Source organism: Trichosurus vulpecula, chromosome 8 (assembly GCF_011100635.1).
Source record: "Trichosurus vulpecula isolate mTriVul1 chromosome 8, mTriVul1.pri, whole genome shotgun sequence".
NCBI lineage: Eukaryota > Metazoa > Chordata > Mammalia > Diprotodontia > Phalangeridae > Trichosurus > Trichosurus vulpecula.
In genome coordinates, this window is record NC_050580.1 from 217699465 (window position 1) to 217718379 (window position 18915).

At 35.8% G+C, this 18915-nt stretch overlaps 1 protein-coding gene across 3 annotated transcripts in view; it reads left to right on the plus strand.

Moving 5' to 3' along the window:
- SYT16 (synaptotagmin 16) overlaps positions 1 to 18915 on the plus strand; it is a 144105-nt gene that overhangs the window by 50195 nt on the left and 74995 nt on the right. For all 3 annotated transcript variants that reach the window (XM_036735875.1, XM_036735876.1, XM_036735877.1), the window contains exon 2: positions 12542 to 12754. In XM_036735875.1, the coding sequence (XP_036591770.1) occupies positions 12542 to 12754 (213 nt within the window). The remainder of the gene's footprint in view (positions 1 to 12541; positions 12755 to 18915) is intronic.

Sequence of the window (18915 nt, forward strand, 5' to 3'; positions counted from 1 at the left end):
AGGGGTTTGACCATAAATCTTCCTGATTTCAAAGCCAATTCTCTGTCCCCTAGGTCATGTTCCCTTTCTATTCATTGTGAATGAAGATAAAATTAGGTCACCATTTTCCAAATATTTTCTGAACAGGCTACCCCTTAATTATCAAAAGTGGTTAATTGATATGTTTAACTATAGCTATAACGGCTGTCACTGTCACCCCATCCTCCTCTGGCCACAAGGAATTGATACATTTACAAACAAAGCACTTAACCTCTCTCAGTCTCAGCTCCTTTCATCTATTAAATAAACCTACATTGTTTACCTCACAGGGTCATTGCGAGAAAAGTGTAACATAAATGAAAATTTTATCTCTCTCTCTTTTTTTGTTTTAGGAATTTTTTAGAGCAGTTTTCATATCAGCCTTTTGTCACATATGGTATGATTGTCACTAAGTCACCGAACCTATCAGTTTTTTCATCTCAGAAATGAAACCCTCAGTGTCTTTATCTGTAAAATGATTGGATAGATAATCCTGATTTTGGTGAGGATGTTAACAAAAATTAAAGTGACCAAAATATGGGCAGCAAAAAGGAAGAGTAGTAATAGTATGAAGCCTGGGTAATTTATATAATGGATTATAGGCAAAATATGGCATCTACTTTTCCTTTATGGCTTAATGCAGACTTTTCTGCATAGACAGTTGGGTATTTGGAGAATATTGTTTAAAGATACTACCATTTTCCCTTTCGTACAAGAAGAGAAGAATCACCCTACCCTGGTTTGGACACTGAGGGGAATTTCTTTACTATAATTTGGGAAATTGGATCATAGATGAAGATGACTTGATTTTCTCAGAGTTCCATAAGGTAATGATAGAAAATTCTCATTTTTTAAAACTTATTGTGAAGTAAATTTTTTTCTACCTCAATTTCTATTTCATTTTTATTTTTGAAAGCATAGTGCTTAATCCATTTTCCTTAGGGAAAATCTTTCAACTATTCAGGTGCTTTAGTCTAATAATTTTAACATCTAGCTTCCCTTAAATTTTATTCCATTTCATTTTACAACTTTCTTCTAAGATTTCAACTCCAAAATTTTGCAAATTCCAGTTTAATATAAGAAAAACAAAAACAAAAATTTCTTAACAATTAGAGTAGTCCAAAAGAAGAATGGGTTACCCCTTAATGGATTGTGCAATCAATCCAGTATTTATTAAGCACCTACTATGTGCCACTGGGGATACAAATTCAAAGGAGGAAGTAAGGAAACAAGCATTCATTCAATGCCCAATATGTGCCTATGCATATTACAAATATTATCTCATTTGATCCTCACAACTCAGTGAGGTAGTTATTATTATTTATCTCCATTTTACAGTTAAGGAAACTGAGGCAAACAGAGGTTAAATGACTTGCCCAGCTTGCCAGAGTTTAGTAAGTACCTGAGGGTAAATTTGAACTCAAATCTTTCTGATATCTGACACCAGCACTAGTGATCTATACATTTTACCACCTAGTAAGTGGAATGTGGAATGTGGAAATAATTTTCATTTGTGGGGAGCTGGATGAACTCTAGTATTTTGTAGAGGGGATTCCTTCAGGAATATGATAGCAAAATAACCTCTGTTATCCATTCCAGCTCTGAAATGACAGCTTCTTTGACTAGATGTTCTCTCTGTATTGTCTCTTCTTCTATCCCTGAAATTCTATGTTTTAAGATCAATTGAGCTGTAACATCATCCCCATGGTTACTTTTCCTTTCTGGAACCCAACGCATGCTTTTACTTTCTTTTTAGTTCCTTGTTCATTCTCCAACCAAGGCTCTGTCCTTTACCCTGTGGTCCAGGTACTGCTTGTCTTCATAGAAACTACTGTTTCTATGTTCACTGCTATTCTTCATTGAAATTAAGGCATCCTCTATGCTGTTTCTGCTTGTACCCCTTATGAGCTGTGCTGCTTGAGCACCCACCCCTTCATGTCTCCACTTCCCATTTATAAGGTATGAGCAATACCTGATTCCACCTAATTGTTCTTGTGTGGGTGGAGTGGGAACTAAAAACCAAAGTCACATCGATAATTTTGTAAAAAGCTCTTTCTCTCTCTCTTTAAGACAGGGAGAGAGAAAAACTAAAAAAAATCACCTTCCCTGCTCCAGTACTTTAATGGATATGTCACCTTGAAGGAAGTATTAAAATGAGAATTCAATTCTGTTCAACAAATATTTATTAATTCCCTTTGTATACAAAGTACTTTAGCACACTGATGTGAGATATAGAAATTAATAAGGAGGTTATCAGTGTAGGGGGATGATCCTTCTGTTGATGTATCTAGAAAAGTCTCCATTTCTGAAGAGGTTGTCCTTGAGCTGATGGGATCCTCAAATTCATTAACCACTGATAATACTCCTGCATTCTTGAGTTTCTGTATATTTCTTAGCTAATCCTTCATTGCTGTCCCATCTGTTATCCCTTGTTCTTGTCATGTGATTAGCTCATTTTCTTTTTGATCATATATTTCTTTGATGGTTCAGTGGATGGGGTGCTGGACCTGGAATCTGGAAGACTTGGTGTTTGAATGCTGCCTCAGACACTTAGATGTGTGACTCCACAGGAGTTACTTAAACCCTGTCTGCCTCAATTTCCTCATCTGTAAAATGGGGACGTTGTTGTTTGTCCTTCACTCTTGAAGAAGACCAATGACATCGGGAGGGTGATGTCTTGACTTGTAAGTTAATTATATTTAAGTGAGGCAGAGCTGTGCAAAGTCACAAGCCTCACTCTCTCCTCCAGAGTCATCTGAGTCCAGTGGCAAGACATAGGTCAGGATGACTAGAGATGACTCCATGTGCAAAATGGAGATACTAATAACACCTACCTCCCAGTGTTGTTGTGAGGATTAAATGAGATAGCATATGCAGAGGGCTTTGCAAACCTTAAAGTGCTATATAAGTACTGGTAATTATTATTCTTATTGCTGGTAAAATCTTTGATGATCTAGTCCTTCTTCATGGTTATTTGTAATGTAATGCAGCCTGTTTAAACCTACCATATGCTTCTCCATTACCCTCTGAGGGACATTGATTTTTAATTCTGCAGACATTGTCATGTTTCATGACTGGCAAACATGCAAACTCAATAGTATAAAAATGGCATAAAAGGATAGACACGCCTCATATTTTTAAATGATATTTGACAGGTGGATGTCTTATTATCTGGCTGTACTCTTTTTTCATGCTTTAGCTTTACAGTGGTTAAGAGTAGTGCATGCATGCTTCTATTTCTGAACTCCTGAATTCTTTCAAGAATCAGCTTAAGTCCTACTTTCTATGAAAGGCCTTTCCAAGTCCCCCCATCTGCTAGTGCCTTCCTCTCTAAGATTGCCTTCCATCTATTTTGTATGTATCTAGTTAATATACATGTAATCTCCCCATTGAAATGTGAGCTTTTCAAGGTCTCTTTTGGCTTTTCTTATCCCCAGTGCTTAGCATCACGTCTGGCAATGCAATTAAGTGATTTAGTAAGTGATTAATGAATGCTCATTTGACTTACTGACCAACTCAATTCTAAGAGGTAGATTTTTCAACATGCTAAGGACCAGAGCTTTAATCAGAGGGCCCCCAAATCATTTCAGTTATTTTGGAGATAGATATTATTTTGTGTTTACATAACTCACTTGAAGAATCTTAGCAGAGACTTTAATATTTTGATCCTCAAATATCAAAGTGACTTTGTTGTAGGTTCTATTGCTTTAATGTTACTTGCTGCCTGGTAGATTTTAGGATAGTTTGCAATCTGTCTTTTCTCTTTGGTTATTTATTTACTAAAATTTCCCTGTGGTATTAGTGAGCTTAAGACTACATTGACAGCTACTAGGGTATTTTTTAAAAGTTTCATAGTGAAGCAATAGAATAGTAACAGCAGACAGTTATTATATACATGCATGTGAATGTGTGCACAAGTGTGCACACACACAAATTGAAGCACAATCTAAGCATTTTTGCTGATGAAAGGCTGAGGGGAGGGATTCTTTTTTTTCTACAGAGGCTCACATATCTGCCTAGAAAAACAAATTAAGGCCCACACACAGGTAAAAAAAAATCCACTATTTTTTTGGTTTATATGAGGGAAATTTAAATTGTTAAACTAATCATATTTGAAATTAATAATAAAGAATATAGCATGCTCTCCCATAAACACAATACATATTTTAAAATGGTTTATAGCTATGAATCACATGACCAACTTTTGTTAACAAAAATGTAAGGAGGTTAAAGGATTGGTGTCTCATAAGTGACAATTCTGTGGTGTATGAACACCTCATGGACAATTGATCTTGTATGGGCTTTGCTTATATCTGCCTCAAGGGCCTATCTTTATTTGATGTAGCAATATGCATTAAAATCAGGTCCTTTGTTTATAGATTATCTAGCTTATTAAAAAACTTGTACTTTTCTAGAAAGGAATATGATCTTAGTATTTCTTACTTGCATTCTGAAAAATACAAAGGGATTTTGCCTATGCTGAAGGATTTAGCCTTTGCTAAAGTGAGGATGTATCTCCTATCTTTCTGAAGAAGTTCTAAACTTGTGATTCAAGGAACTGTTTAAAAATATTTTTGGTAAGCATTTCAATATATTGATTTCCTTTGTAATCTTATGTATTTTATTTTATGCATTCAAAACATTATTCTGAGATAGTTTCCACAGGTTTATCAGACTGAAAAAGGGTCTATTGACACAAAAAAGGTTAAGAACCCCTGCTCTAAAGGTACCAAAACCACTTCCCAAATCTTTACTTGCACAAGCATTAATCCCACTAGAAAAGTATTTGGCAGCCATCAGATTTTCTTTCTTGTAATTATACCTAGGGCATAGATGACTACATAAGGGGTGGGAGGAAAGCTGACTGGAAGATTAAAAATATAAATGAACACTGACTGTATGGGTCAAAGTTGGGGGTCAGATTTCTTCCTCCATGTATTCTTCCTTTAACTGAGCAAGAGTAGGTCAGGGCTAGTACCAACCATCTCATCATTCTCAAGGGCCATTATCCTGCTGTCCCATTGTTCCAAAGAGCTAGTACAAGGGGAAAGGATTTTGGCATATAAATATCATATAAAGCTTGCTCCTGTGAATTGTACTTCTGCCATATTATGTATAATGGACATCTTATCTTCTGGCTTCCTCTTCCTAGAAGCCTCCAAAACCAAGTTCAAAAAGATATTACCAAACTCTGGGGTAGCATCTGTTCGTCTCCCTTTTTCGCAGCAATGCTCACAATTTACATGGTTTAAAATTTTTAAAATTTATTTTGTTTTGAGCTTAAGAAATGAAACAAGCATTTCCATAATATAAGTAGAATAGAAAAAAGATAACTATACACAAAACTGAAAATCCATTATGTACAACTTGCTATTCTTTTTAAATATATAAAAGTTATCATACATACTTCTATTTATCAGTTCTCTCTCAGGATGCAGCTAGTGTCTTCCTTCATATGTCCTTTCTAGTTGATTTGGGTATCCATAATAGTCAAAATGACTGAGTTACTCAAAGTTGTTCTTAAAATAATATTGTTGTTACTGTATACAATGTTCTTTTGGTTCTTTTCATTCTGCTCTTCATTATTTCATGCAAGTCTAACCATGTTTTTCTAAGATTGTTGAGCTCATTATGTCTCATAGCACAGTAGTATTCCATCACTATCATATACCACAACTTGTTCAGCTTTTCTTCAATTGATAGGTATCACCACAATTTCCAGTTCTTTGCCATCTATAAAGAGAGCTGTTATAAATATTTTAGAACATATAGTTTTTTTCCTTTTTCCCTAATAATCTTGGGAAACAGAATGAGTTGTGGCACTTACTGCTGTGTTAAAGGGAATATAGACAGTTTAATAACTTTTTGTGCTTAATTCTAGATTGCTTTCCAAAATGGTTGAATCAGTTTGCAATTCCACTGTGTCCCAATTTTTCCACATCCTCTCTGATATTTGTTGTTTTCCTCTTCAATAATTTTAGCCAATCTGAGAGGTATAAAATGGTATCCCAAGGATGTTTTTATCTGCATTTCTCTAATCAATATTGATTTTTCTTATATGCCTATAAGTAGTTTTGATTTCTTCATTGGAAAACTGCCTGTTCATATCCTTTGACCATTTATCAATTGGGAAAGGACTCAAATTCTTATAGATTTGACAAAGTTCTTTATATATTTGAAATGAGTGTATATAAGTAGAGGTTAGGAGTGAGGAACATGGCTTTTAAATAATAAACAGCTAAACACTATTTGCAACTCCTTAATTTCTCATTACAACTTGGGACTTTCAGTGACAGTTATAGCAATTTGCTGTTTCCATGTCAGCAATTATTCTCTGGGTTACAAGTGGTGACCCCCTAACCCTGCCTTATGTTTTTTGATAGGGAATCATGAATCATTAAGGAGAAGGTGACCATAATTCAAAGTCAGTAATTCTATAATATAGCAAAAAGATGATTATATTGAAAGGGCTAGATTTCAAGAATTAAGTGCAGTATGATTTTGTAGCAATAATAGAATCATAGGATTTAGAACAGGATGGAATCTTAGAGATCATTCTGAAGCCCAACACCTTAATTTTAGAAATAAGTAAACTGAATGCAAGAGGGGTTAAGTGATTTACCCAAGATCATATAGGTAACTAAAAAACAACTAAGATTCATAGCATTGGAGTCTGCTGATTCCAAATCTAAAATGAGAAGTAGACTGGAAATCAAGAGACTTAAGTTCTAGTGGAGGAGGTCTTAAATGAGGATTTATTTTTAAAAATATTTTAGCAACTGTGTTGCAATAAAATTGGTTTCCAATATACTCCTATATATTGAATTTAAAAACATTATTCTGAGCAGGAGTCTATAAGTTTCAACAGATTGCCCAAAGGGTCCATGACCAAAAAAAAGTTAAGATCTCAAAGTCTGCCACTTTCGGTGTGACTTTCAACACACCACTTAATTTCTCTCAGCCTTCCCTTCCATCTTTATCTATAAAGTAAGGGTATTGGTCTTGAGGTTCCTTCTAGCCCTAACACTCAGTAATTCTTAATCAAGAAAGCTGTTTTTAACAGTGGAGAGTTGCCCCATATTTCAGCACCATGGACAATGCTCTGGTGAGAGCAATTTTGGCTTGGTTCCAGAGCAGAGAAACTTAGTACACAAGTTTAAGATGATGATTTTAGAAGACTATGATTTAAAAAAAAATCTACACTGGTAGCCCTTGTACTCCTTTGATAGCATAGGACAAACTTAACTTATCGCTTAATTAGTAAGAATAATTTATCAAGATTAGGAACTACTAGGCCCTTTTGCTGCCTCAGGGGCTGAGCCCCAGTTGAGTGGCTCCCCCTTCATTCCTGCTGTACTTCCTCTCAAGATGGTCTCTCTCTAGCAGTGACCTCATGGTTTTCTGTGTCTCTGTCTCACTCCAATGAGGTTAGTACTGGATTTTCTCCCAACTAGAGTGTAGAGTCTGATGCTTTCCTGACTGTTTAACTAAATTTATCTTAATCGCTTCTTCTATTATTTTCACATCATAACTAACTAGCATTTATTGCACTTTTTAGACAAGAAAGATGTCTAATATTACAAATATTATCTCTTTTTAACCTCATAACAGCCCTGGAATGTTTGTGTTATTATTATCCCCATTGTACAGATGGGAAAACAAAGGCAAAATTTAAATGACTTGCTAAAGATCACACAGCTAGTAAATATCTGAGGCAGAATTTTAGCTCAAGGCTCCCTGATTCCAGGCCAAGTGCATGGAGCTGCCTAGCTGCCTCATGAATTCTAAAGGTAATATGAGGGTATGTTTCATGCTGCTTTTCTCAAGCACATTTTGTGTTGTTTGCCTGGTAAGTAAAATTGCTAGTTATGACTCTGACTATGGGCATTTACTACATTGTTTGTACTAAAGAAAATAATGTATTTGGCTAGGGAAGCACTCAGCAATACCTATGGTTATTCCTATGACTTACCAGGAAGCCACATTTGAATCTTGTTGCTATTCATAGTTTCCAGTTTGATGAGTAATATTCCCTTAAAATCTTCAAGTTAAATACATTAAACATTCATGGTACCTGAGCTGGCAAATATCTAATGTGACTTAGAGACTTTGAAGTATTGTGAGCAGTTTAGTGTTGTAATCAGTAAAATGTCTGGCATATTATATAACAGGCATAATTTTTATATTTGAAAAATCTTGAAGAAAATTCTTAAGGTTGGAAACAGGCAAACATTTTCTTGATTTTGAGGAAAAAAGGGAGAGGATGGATTATTAAACCTATAGGCTGGTAAACTTGACTTTGATTCCTAGAAAAATTCTAGAATTATTATTAGAAGAGTACTTTGTGAGGATCTAGAAAGGGAAGATGGTCTGGTATTAAGATCCAGGTATGCTGATTTCATTCATATCATCATCATCATCATCATCTTTATTGTTTTAAATTTAACAACAGGATTACTTGGTGGTAAATAATAGGGATTTTATAGAAACAGTGTACCTGGATATCAATAAGAGATTTGACCAATTCTGTCATGTGGAATCTCCTTCCTCTGACATATAGTTGACATGCAGTCAGCAACTACCCTATAGTTGTAGAGAGCTGTCTCAGACACCAAAAGCTTAAGTGACTGTAAAGCCAATCAGTAAGTGAAAGATCTTTCCTGCCCATTGAAAGTAGTAATAGTAGTAGTAGTAGTAGTAGGTGGGGCCAACAAAAGGAGGCCTGATTAGAGAAAGGCCCCATACCCTTTCTTTAACTGGTTATGCAGCCGCAGGCTAGTTAGCAAACAAGAGCTGTGAAGCCCTCAGGGCCCTAAAGGGTGTTGCTAAGACCAGAGCCAGTGATATGTGCCCTGAGTTCTAGTCAATCAGATGATGTCTAGGACCGTATAAAAAGAGAGCCCAGAACTGGAAGCAGCAGAGCAGACAGCAGTAGGATTCAGAAGCACAGAGTCAGTATCCAGAGAGACTGCATATATGAGAGTGTTGAACAAGAGAAAGTTGCAGAGATCAAGGAACTGGGAGTCAGCAGGGCTGCAGGAGAGAGTGCTGAGCAGAGAGTTATGATTCATGAGTGATCTTTTATAGGAAGGCCCTAGCAGTGGGAAGAGGCTCCTGTATGGGCTTGGTTCCTTGCTATAATATTTTGTTATAATTTCCTTGTTACTAAAGTGAGGTGGGCTTACCAGTCTTGGAATATTATTGCTACTATATCAAATTGGGGGCATTGGTCCTTGAATTTGATCCTCTGGAGTCTAAATAAATATTATACTTCTTCTGACTTCTACCTAGAGAATTCCTTATACTTTCCAATTCTGAACCACTCAGGCATGTCCATAGCCTTCTCCAAAGTCATGAATTTTGCCTTACTGCTGTAGTGACTTGCCCAAGGTCATATGCTAGTATGTGTCAGAGCCAGAGATTGAACCAGGTCTTTGGGACTCCAATGATGACTCTCAATACTGTATACATACTGTCTCAGAAAACCACAAATTAACAATATCTATTATATTGTATACTTATTTAGTTAAACATTTCCTAATTGCATTTTAATCTGATTTGGGCACAGCCACTCTGTTACATGCCACATGATGCTTTTCTTTATAGTGACCTGAAATTCCACTAATTAGAGATTCATTTGGATTAACAAGTAAACCTGAGAAGTTAAAGGGAAGGAGCTAGCAGCCACTGATGTTTCTGTAGATTACAGAATACTCTTTTTAAGGACATCATTCCAGATTTTTTGGCAAATGGAGTAGTTCTTAAATACTGAGCTGAAGACTTCTGAAGGGAAAAAGAATAAGACCTTTGAAGTGAAGCTTTATGAAAGCTGATAAGCTTCTAATTAGTGGCAATTTTATACACACTTTTCAAAGTGTGTGGAAAAGCCACCAATGTTATGTGTGTATACAGACTTTGTTATTTATTTTTATTTTTTGAATTAGCCACATTCCATCAATTCTTTCATTCAAGTGTAGGAAGCGGTATTTGTATGAGAAAAGAGGATGTGATTAATTAAAGTAAGCAGGGGATAACTTCTTTAATCCTCTAAGAATAAAGAAACTAGTGAATAACTGCCAGGAAAACAGATTCTGGTTCTCAAAGGGGAGGGGTGTTACCTTCTTCTGGTAAGATGAGTAGAGAAAAGTCAGTAGTGCACATAGGCTTTTGTAACCATTCAAAAGCTTCAGGTTGGGGAAGGGGGAGAATAGCCAAACTGAACATAACTGTATAAAAAGGTTATGATTATTTTATATTATACTTGGGGCAGCTAGGTGAGCACAGTGGAAAGAGCATCCAGCCTACAGTCAGGAAGACCCAAGTTCAAATCTAGCTTCAGACACTTAATAGTAGTGGGACTCTGGGGAAGTCAAAACCTCTGCCTCTTTTCCCTCAACTGTTAAGTGAGAATAATAATAGCATCCACCTCTTAGAGTTATTGTGAAGAGCAAATGAGATAATAATTATAAAGTGCTTAGCACAGTGTCTGGCATATAGTAAATACTATATAAATGTTGGGTATTACCACCCCCACCCCCACTACTGCTACTACCACTACCACCACCACCACCACCACCACTACTGCTACTACTACTACTACTACTACTACTACTACTACTACTACTACTGCTACTGCTGCTGCTGCTGCTGCTGCTACTACTACTACTACTACTACTACTACTACTACTAGTACTACTACCACTATCAAAAATAAAGTACTCAGTCTCCACTCCTGTGCTGGATGTAAGAGTTTGCTATTGCTATTACACATATCTGTATAATCATGGGGTTGACATTTAATCTCCCTGGAACTCAGTTTCTTCATCTATAAAATAAAGGTATGACTGGATGGTTCCAGGGATCTCTTCCAGCTCTGTCTTTTATATATTTTTGTAAGTAGGTGCAGTTTATTTTTCTTTAAAAAATAAATTTGTTTTTTAAATGAACAAAAATCAGTTTTCTTTTTTTCTTACCCCTCTCTAGGGGAAAAAAGCAAAACAAAATAATTGCACCAAGTGTCCATAATCAAGCAAAACATTCTCTTGAATTGACTATATAAAAAATTATGTTTCATTCTCCAGCCTGAGCTCATTTCTCCTCCATTAAGAGGCAGGTATCATGCTTTATCATCAGTCCTCTGGAATCACAGTTGGTCATTACATTGATCAGAGTTCTTAAGACTTTCAAAATGGTTTGTTTGTACAGTGTTTTTATTATTGAATAAATTATTCTTCTATGATGTAGGTGCTATTGTTTTCCTCATTTTCAGGCAAGGAAACTGATGTAAACAGAAGTTTCATGACTTTCCTAGGATTACACAGGTACTAAGTGTCTGAGACTGAATTTGAATGCAGATATTTCTTTCCCAAGCTATCTATTCCCACTGCATAAATTTGTGATTCAATACAAGTGTTCAAAATTTTTTAAATTTAAATTCATTTTTTTTGCAAATGCATGGAGAGAAATAATTCATCCAAGTTGATTCAACAATCACTGACATTTATTATTTGCTAAAAATAAAGCAGTGGGCTAGGCAATGGGGAGATACAAAAATATTAAATTCAACAAATATTTATTAAATATCTATTATGTTTAAGAGAGGCAATGTGGCATACTGGGTTTGAAGTCAGGAAGACTTGGGTTAAAATCCTACTTCTTAAATGTGCAGCTCATATGATCATGGGCAAGCTGCTTAGTCTCTCTAAGACTAAATGAAAGCCAAGCTAAGATCTGCCCTAGTAGAGGGATTTCTCTACCAATTAGATTACGGGTCCTTGATAAATTGATGCATATATAATGTGCAAAGTGTTTTGTGCTACTGAAAAAATGTATTGTCTAGGAGGGGTGATGGTATATACATGCACACACACATATATTATGTATAATACACAATAAAACAAGCAATTTATATAACAGAGGCACATACAGTGTGCTATGGGAGTGAGAGGCCAAGAGAATTTCTAAATGGGGACATTTAAGAAGGCTTCATGGGGGAGGTTGTAGTTGAATGGGATCTTGAAGAATGGGTAGGTTTTTAACAGACAAAGATGGGGAGATAGAGAATCTCAGCATGTAAAGGAAGAGTGAACAAAATTCAGAGAGATGGGAAAGCAGGGAATGGTAAGGAAAGAACACAGAATTTTGTATTAGAAGATCTGGTTAATCCTGGCTTTGGCACTTATTGCCTGTATAGCTTTGCGAAAATAGTTTCACATCTCTTGGCAACAGCTTCCTAAACTGTAAAATGAAAAGAGATGGTTTAGATGGCCTCCAAGTACCCTTGTAGTTCTAAGTCTATACCCTCTGACCCCAACCTTGATTTGTCTGGAGTTTGTGAAAGGGAGTAGTGTGAGATAAAGCTTCCAAAGTTGGAACTACTTCCATTCAAATATAACATCTGTATATTTAAAATTACTGTTAGCTTCCCAAATTGGATTAATGATCCATATGTATACAGGATTTTCTGGAATATTCAACTATTGGTTCTCACAAGTTTTTTCCTTCCTTCCTTCTTTTCTCCCAGTTAATAGTTATGGAGAAGATGAAGACCTGTACACATCTTCTGACAGTGATGAGGAGATAATTAAACAATTTGAGATATCTGTATCCCGCTCACAGAGCTTCCATTCAGGGTTACCTGAAAAAGGAATACAAGCAAGTTCTGAGAGGAAGACAAAACTCAACCGTTCACTGTACAGTCATGAAGAGAACAGTACAGAAGCATCTGAATGTGAAGGTATTTTTGTATTACTTCCTTACCTTTCTTTGTCTACAGGAAAGGATGGCCTAAATTATTACTAACTTCTGAGACAACACTTGCCCTAAAGTTGCTTTAAAATAGATTACATAACTGAGTAACTGAAGAAACATAGTTACAGAGGAAGTGAGAGAAAAAGAAGAGAAACAATGTTGCAGAAGAAGAGAGAAAATCCTAACTTGGAGAAAAAACTAATATTACAAACAATTTGAGAAAAATATTAACCTAACTCTCATGACTTTAAATGTAAATGGATTAAACAATCCAATAAAACTAAAAAGAGTGACATATTGGATAAGAAAACAAAACTCTCCATACTATTGCTTACAAGAAACACACTTAAAAAACCAAAGATATACACAGAATAACAAATGAAGGGCTGGAAATTTTTTTAACTATGCATCAGGTGAATCCTCCAAAGCAAAGACAAGAATGGTAGTCATGATATCAGACAAAATGAAAACAAACATACATAGCATAAAAAGAAAGAAAAAAGGAACTACATTATTTTGAAAAGAATTATAGATAACAATCCAATATCTACATTAAACTTGTATGCTCCAAAATCCCTTATGTCTAAATTCACAAGGGAAAAATAACTGTACTACAAGAAGATATAAACGGTATAGTGGCAATAAATTTCAATGTATTTCTCTACATTTTGGGTAAGTGTAACAAAAAGATAAAGAAGGGAAAATATAAAACTGAACAAGTTGCTGGGGAAACTAGAGCTAAAAGACTCCTTCCAAATAAGACTGCTAAAGAATATACACATTTCTCTGCTCTACATAGACCATTTGCAAAAATTACCTATGTAGTAGGCACAGAGATATTGCAGACAGAGGTAAAAATCAGAAACGCATCTCTTATAGACCACAGCATAATAAAAATCATAACTAGTACAAGGAGCACAAACAAAAGACACATGACCCAAAAGGAGGCTTCATGACTAAATCCTAAATAATGAATAGGCCAAAGAACAAATTATAGTAACAACTGATAACTATGTGAAAAAATGATAATGAGAAAGTAACATAACAACATTTCTGTAACACAGCTAAAGCAATCCTCAGGAGAAAAATTATATCCCTTTAAGTATACATTCACAAAATAGAAAAGAGAGGATTAATGAGACAATACTAGCTTACTAGGCCTTTTTGAGTATTGAGAGCAACTGATTTTGGATTAGGTAATAGGGAGAGGCCTGGAGGGTCCTCACTAAGTTCCTTCCAGGAGTTGTGGTCCAGAAGCTGTCATGTGGCTATGAATGACTTTGAAATCTATAACCATCAAAACAGACTTCAATGGATCTGAGATCTAACCTACCTTGAATAGTGCAGATGATCCACATTCTTACCCTGGGAAACTTATTCATATCCTTCCTTCAATAGGGAGAACTCAAGGTACCCAATGTGCCTTCTTCTAGATGTGTTAACATTATGTGACTCCCAGCACTACAGACCAGTTTAGTATCTATTATTCCTTCCACTTTTGCTACTTCTTTTCCTGGAATGCACCTCTTTGGTGATGTCTTTCATGCTTTGTATTTGTTGTGTGTAAGAAATTGCTGGTAATATGCTTTAGTCTATTCATGTTGACTCCATGTCTTTCTTTCACCCCTTGGGTGACCTGAGATTTTTATTCCTTGGGAATTGTGGTGCTTCATGATTTACAGTAGAATATCAGTATTAAAAATAGCTTTTTGTTTATTAACATAGTTTATAAGCATGTCTTAGACTAAAAAAGTTACAACTTTTTCTAAAAAGTGTCTCCTTTTTTTCTTATCAAGATTGTGTTCACATTTTCTTAAATTAATTTTTTTGAAGCTGGGTTTCCCCATTTTGCTCAAGCTGAAAGTGCAAGGGTCACTCACGGGATTGACTCCATGACTGATTGACAATGACCTGACAATAAAATTACTCTGTGCACTCTTCTACGGGCTATATAACAGGGTGGATTGAATTACATGACCTTTAACTTCCCTTCCAACACTGAGATGATTCCTTGATTTTAAGAAAATGATATAAATTTACCAACATATAAATGTACACACATACATACATGCATGCACACACATATACAGAGAATCCCAGAAGTCTCAATGCTGTTTAATGCTTAAAACTGCACTTAAAGTTTTGGGACACCACATACATACATACACGCATATGCAATACATATACATTTGCATATTTTATATCTATAATTGCATATAAATGTATACAATAAATATTTGACACACACAGAGAGACAGAGAAATAGAGAAAGTAAGGAAGGAATGCTTTTTTTTTCTTTTGCAGAAGTACTAATTTACTTTCCCTAATAAACATGAGCTAAATGTTGTCTGTGGCATTTTAGAGACTTTTTTTCTTATAGTCTTCAACACTTAAAAATTAAAATACAAGATTAGAATTAAATAATGCCACTTAAAAGGGAACTCAGGTCATCTAGTCACAGCCATCCTTCTACATAAATCTGTAGATGAGAGTACAATTAATCACTCAGAGTAATTTTATTGTCAAATATTTTGATTTTAGGAAGACTTCATCATTTTTCTGCTTTATTCTCTGGCCACTCCTCCTATGTCCATGGCAGCAGGATAAAACTTAAAACTCATCTGTCCATTCTAGAATCAAATGAACCCTTTTAAAATGAATCATAATTCTTTCAAGGCTAGCCTTCCTTGTGATTGATTTTCCCAGAAATCCATCCTGGTTCTCTAGTCTCTGAGAGAGGAGTCCGGTAGATAATATATATTATAGCCAGTGTTACAACAAACATTTGAAGACCCAATGTGTTCAAGGCACCACGTTAGGCTAGAGATACAAAGCTGAAAAATGAAATAATTCTTACCCTCAGGAAGCTTCTTTGAGGAGTTAGAGAGATAAGTGAATGTTGTTTCTTTCCGTGTTTGTTGAGTCTAGGTCACATTTTGGTCAAGGTTTTATTCAGAGCAAATACTTAATAAATGTATCCTACAGTGATGTGTGATTCCATTGGAGTGAGTGTTCACTTCATCAGTGTTGACTGCAACCCAATTATTATTTACAAGCAGATCTTTGCTGTTGCTGAAAAATTCACTGATTTCCAGCTCCAAACACAACTCTTGGACATAACTCTTGGACAACAGGCATGCTGTCAATCACCAGGCCCATAATCAAAGTCTTTCCAACTTGGCAAAGCTTGCTAGGACTTAGGTTTCTTTGACATAACATTGAAGATGTCTAGGCCACCTCCACACTATAATGAAGTGGTACAGTAGGACTTTAATGGAAGAAATGTTGCCAACCAGGTGCATTAAGGCAAACCATTGTATCATCCTCTGATAGGTGCATCCTAAGTTTGCAAGCAAATGGGTTAAAAAAAGAGAAACTTCAAAGAAAATGGGTGGAGACAACTTGTTATTATGGTTAAGACCCTATCCCATGATGTCGACAAATAATACTCACAAAAAAAATATAGTCAGGGAAAGAATCTGAACATCAGAATGTGGCATCTCTTAAATTCTCTCTGGTTTCATCTTCTGGTTTACATGGTCTAGTTTATGCAATCATTTTCCCTCCATTTTTCATCAACATCACTTTTTCCAGATTCCTTATTATTAGAGAGTGAAAATGGGGATGTAAGGAAAATTGCAAAGAGATAAAAAGGAGCAAATGTATTTAATTTTAAAGACCAAAGCAAAGGTCTATTCAGCAAAGGCAGAATATAAAAAAATGTATGTTTTTCATCAAACACACTAACCTATCACAGAGTTCTATGTGGGTTATAGACATTTAAAATAGCACTGACATTGGTCAAAACAAAATGGATTAAAAAAACCTATTCCTTATTAGATTTCAAAGATTTCAAATGACTGACGATAGCACTGTAATTAATATCTACTTGCCACTTTCTGATTTCTTCTCAGTTTTTCTCCTTCCTCTCTTTTTCTCCCTCCCCCGCTGTTGTGTCATATCCTTTTTTTTTACTTTTCATTGAGGAGGCAAATGTTAGCTAATGAAAGTTAATAGCAGTTGATTTCTTATGGGTGTCTGGTTTAATTCTAAAGCTAATGGCTTCCTTTCCCAGAAGCCTAAGTGTTTAGTTTCCAATTTATACACATGTCTTGATATTCTGAGCTTTATGACAATTGCCCTAACTTTCACTTTTCCTGGAATTTGCAGGCAATTTGTCTCTTGTCATAATAGAGAGTCAGAGGTTTCTGACAGATCAGGACTATAACAATGATTGAGAAGATAAAATTTTCTCTATTGGATGAGAGACAGTCCACCTGCTTATTGATTTTGGAGAAAATCAGCATTACTTTTTCAGAACAATAGCAGTATTCCAACAATTTAGAACATCAGACAGTAAATTATTAGATCGCTCATATCCTTCCCTTTTTACAGTGTTATTTCCTTTTGACTTTTTGCCCCTAAGGTTGGTATCAATCATTGGGAGTAGACACTCATACAGAATAAACAACAATACTCCAGTCTTTCCCAGAACTAACTTTTCTGTTCTCCTTCCCTTCAGTCATATATCTTGTCCTTCAAAATGTAAGTGTAGATTGGGGTTGTTTAACAGCAGAGCAAAGCAATAAGAAATCACCCAATCAGCAGCAAAGGGGCTTTCGCTTAGTAGCTGTGAGATTTCTCTAACTTGTTCCTCCCAGAGAGGTATCCATTTATAAGATCATGGAACTAGAACCGGAGGGGGCCTTACCTTTTGATGAGTTGGGAGTGATTGCATTCCATTTATCTCTTCTATATCTCAGGGTTCAGGTAAAATGCAAAGTGCTTCATGCATATCTCATTTTATCCCCCCAATAGCCCTATGAGGTAGAACCTATGGTTGTTACTTTTTCTTTTTTTACATTATTAATTTAAGCTTAGGATAATTGTTGAGAACAGTGCTGGCAGAAGCAGGAGGGGATGAAATAAAGGGTGTAGGTAGAAGGATGAGCTTCTGTGGGTAGTAGTGATGTCTTTTGTGACACAAAAAGAAGAAGGATAAGTCAGAGGAATAAGGAGACTTAACCAACAGAAAAGACAGGGTTGGGGGGGGAGATCACTGAAAGTTGTCTCAGAAGTGTTTCAAGGTTTGCTACTTGTGAGGAGAATTAGCTTTGCTGTGTTTGGCTCCAGAGCACAGATTTTGGAACAATGGGTAAAAATTAAAAAGAGGCATGTTTAGATTGGATGTGATGAAATATTTTCTAGGAAGCAGATTCTTCAAAAGTGGTCCGAACTTTTTTCAAGCAAAATATGGGCAATCCATTGTTGACTATGTTGTAGAGGGATATGTATAGAAATATATTCAGATGGATGATCTCTGTGGTCCCTTCCAGCTCTAAATCTTTGTTTGATTCTAAGACAACCCTAACTCATTCTGTGGTTCAGAGAGGGTGATGATTCTGAGAAGGTTGTAGTGATAGAGGAGACCTGAAGAAGTTCAGTGGATGATCTCAGTCTTCTCTGTGATAAAGTAGGAGACTGAGTCATCCACTATAAATATAGAGTCAGGGATATGGTCAATATTGAGAGAAGAGAAGAACAAATTTGAAGCAGTAGATGTAGGTATTAAAGAGGTAGCACCATGAAGATAGACTAAAAGGACTACTGAATACCTACAAGGGCTCGGTAGAGCTTATATGCTATGAAGTTATACCAGGAAAAATCAGCTTGATTTTGTAACTTTCATGAGCAATGATCATCAGCTCTGGCACACGAGTGAAATCAGATAGTTAAGGTGACCCAGAGGCCAAGATTTACAGGTTGGGAGAGCAAGGAAATCTAGAGTGGGTACTATAGAATTATTAAATTGACAGAACTTATGGTTATGTCTGGGTATGAAGGCTGATATTATAGTTACTGCATCAAGCTTTGGGACATTGTACCATCTCCTATAATTACTCAAAAGAGTTTGACCTAGTTAAATAGGAAAAATCAAATAGATGATCAATGCCTCTTCTTGAGACTATGACATGTATTTAGATCATAGGATTTTAAATCTAGAATTTGTAGGCACCTTAGATGCCATCTAGTCCAATTTCTTCAATTTACAGCTGAAGAAACCAAAGTCTAAGGACATCAAAGGACTTGTCCAAGATGAGACAGGTAGTGTCACAGGTGGGATTTGGTGGAAGATGACATTTTCAT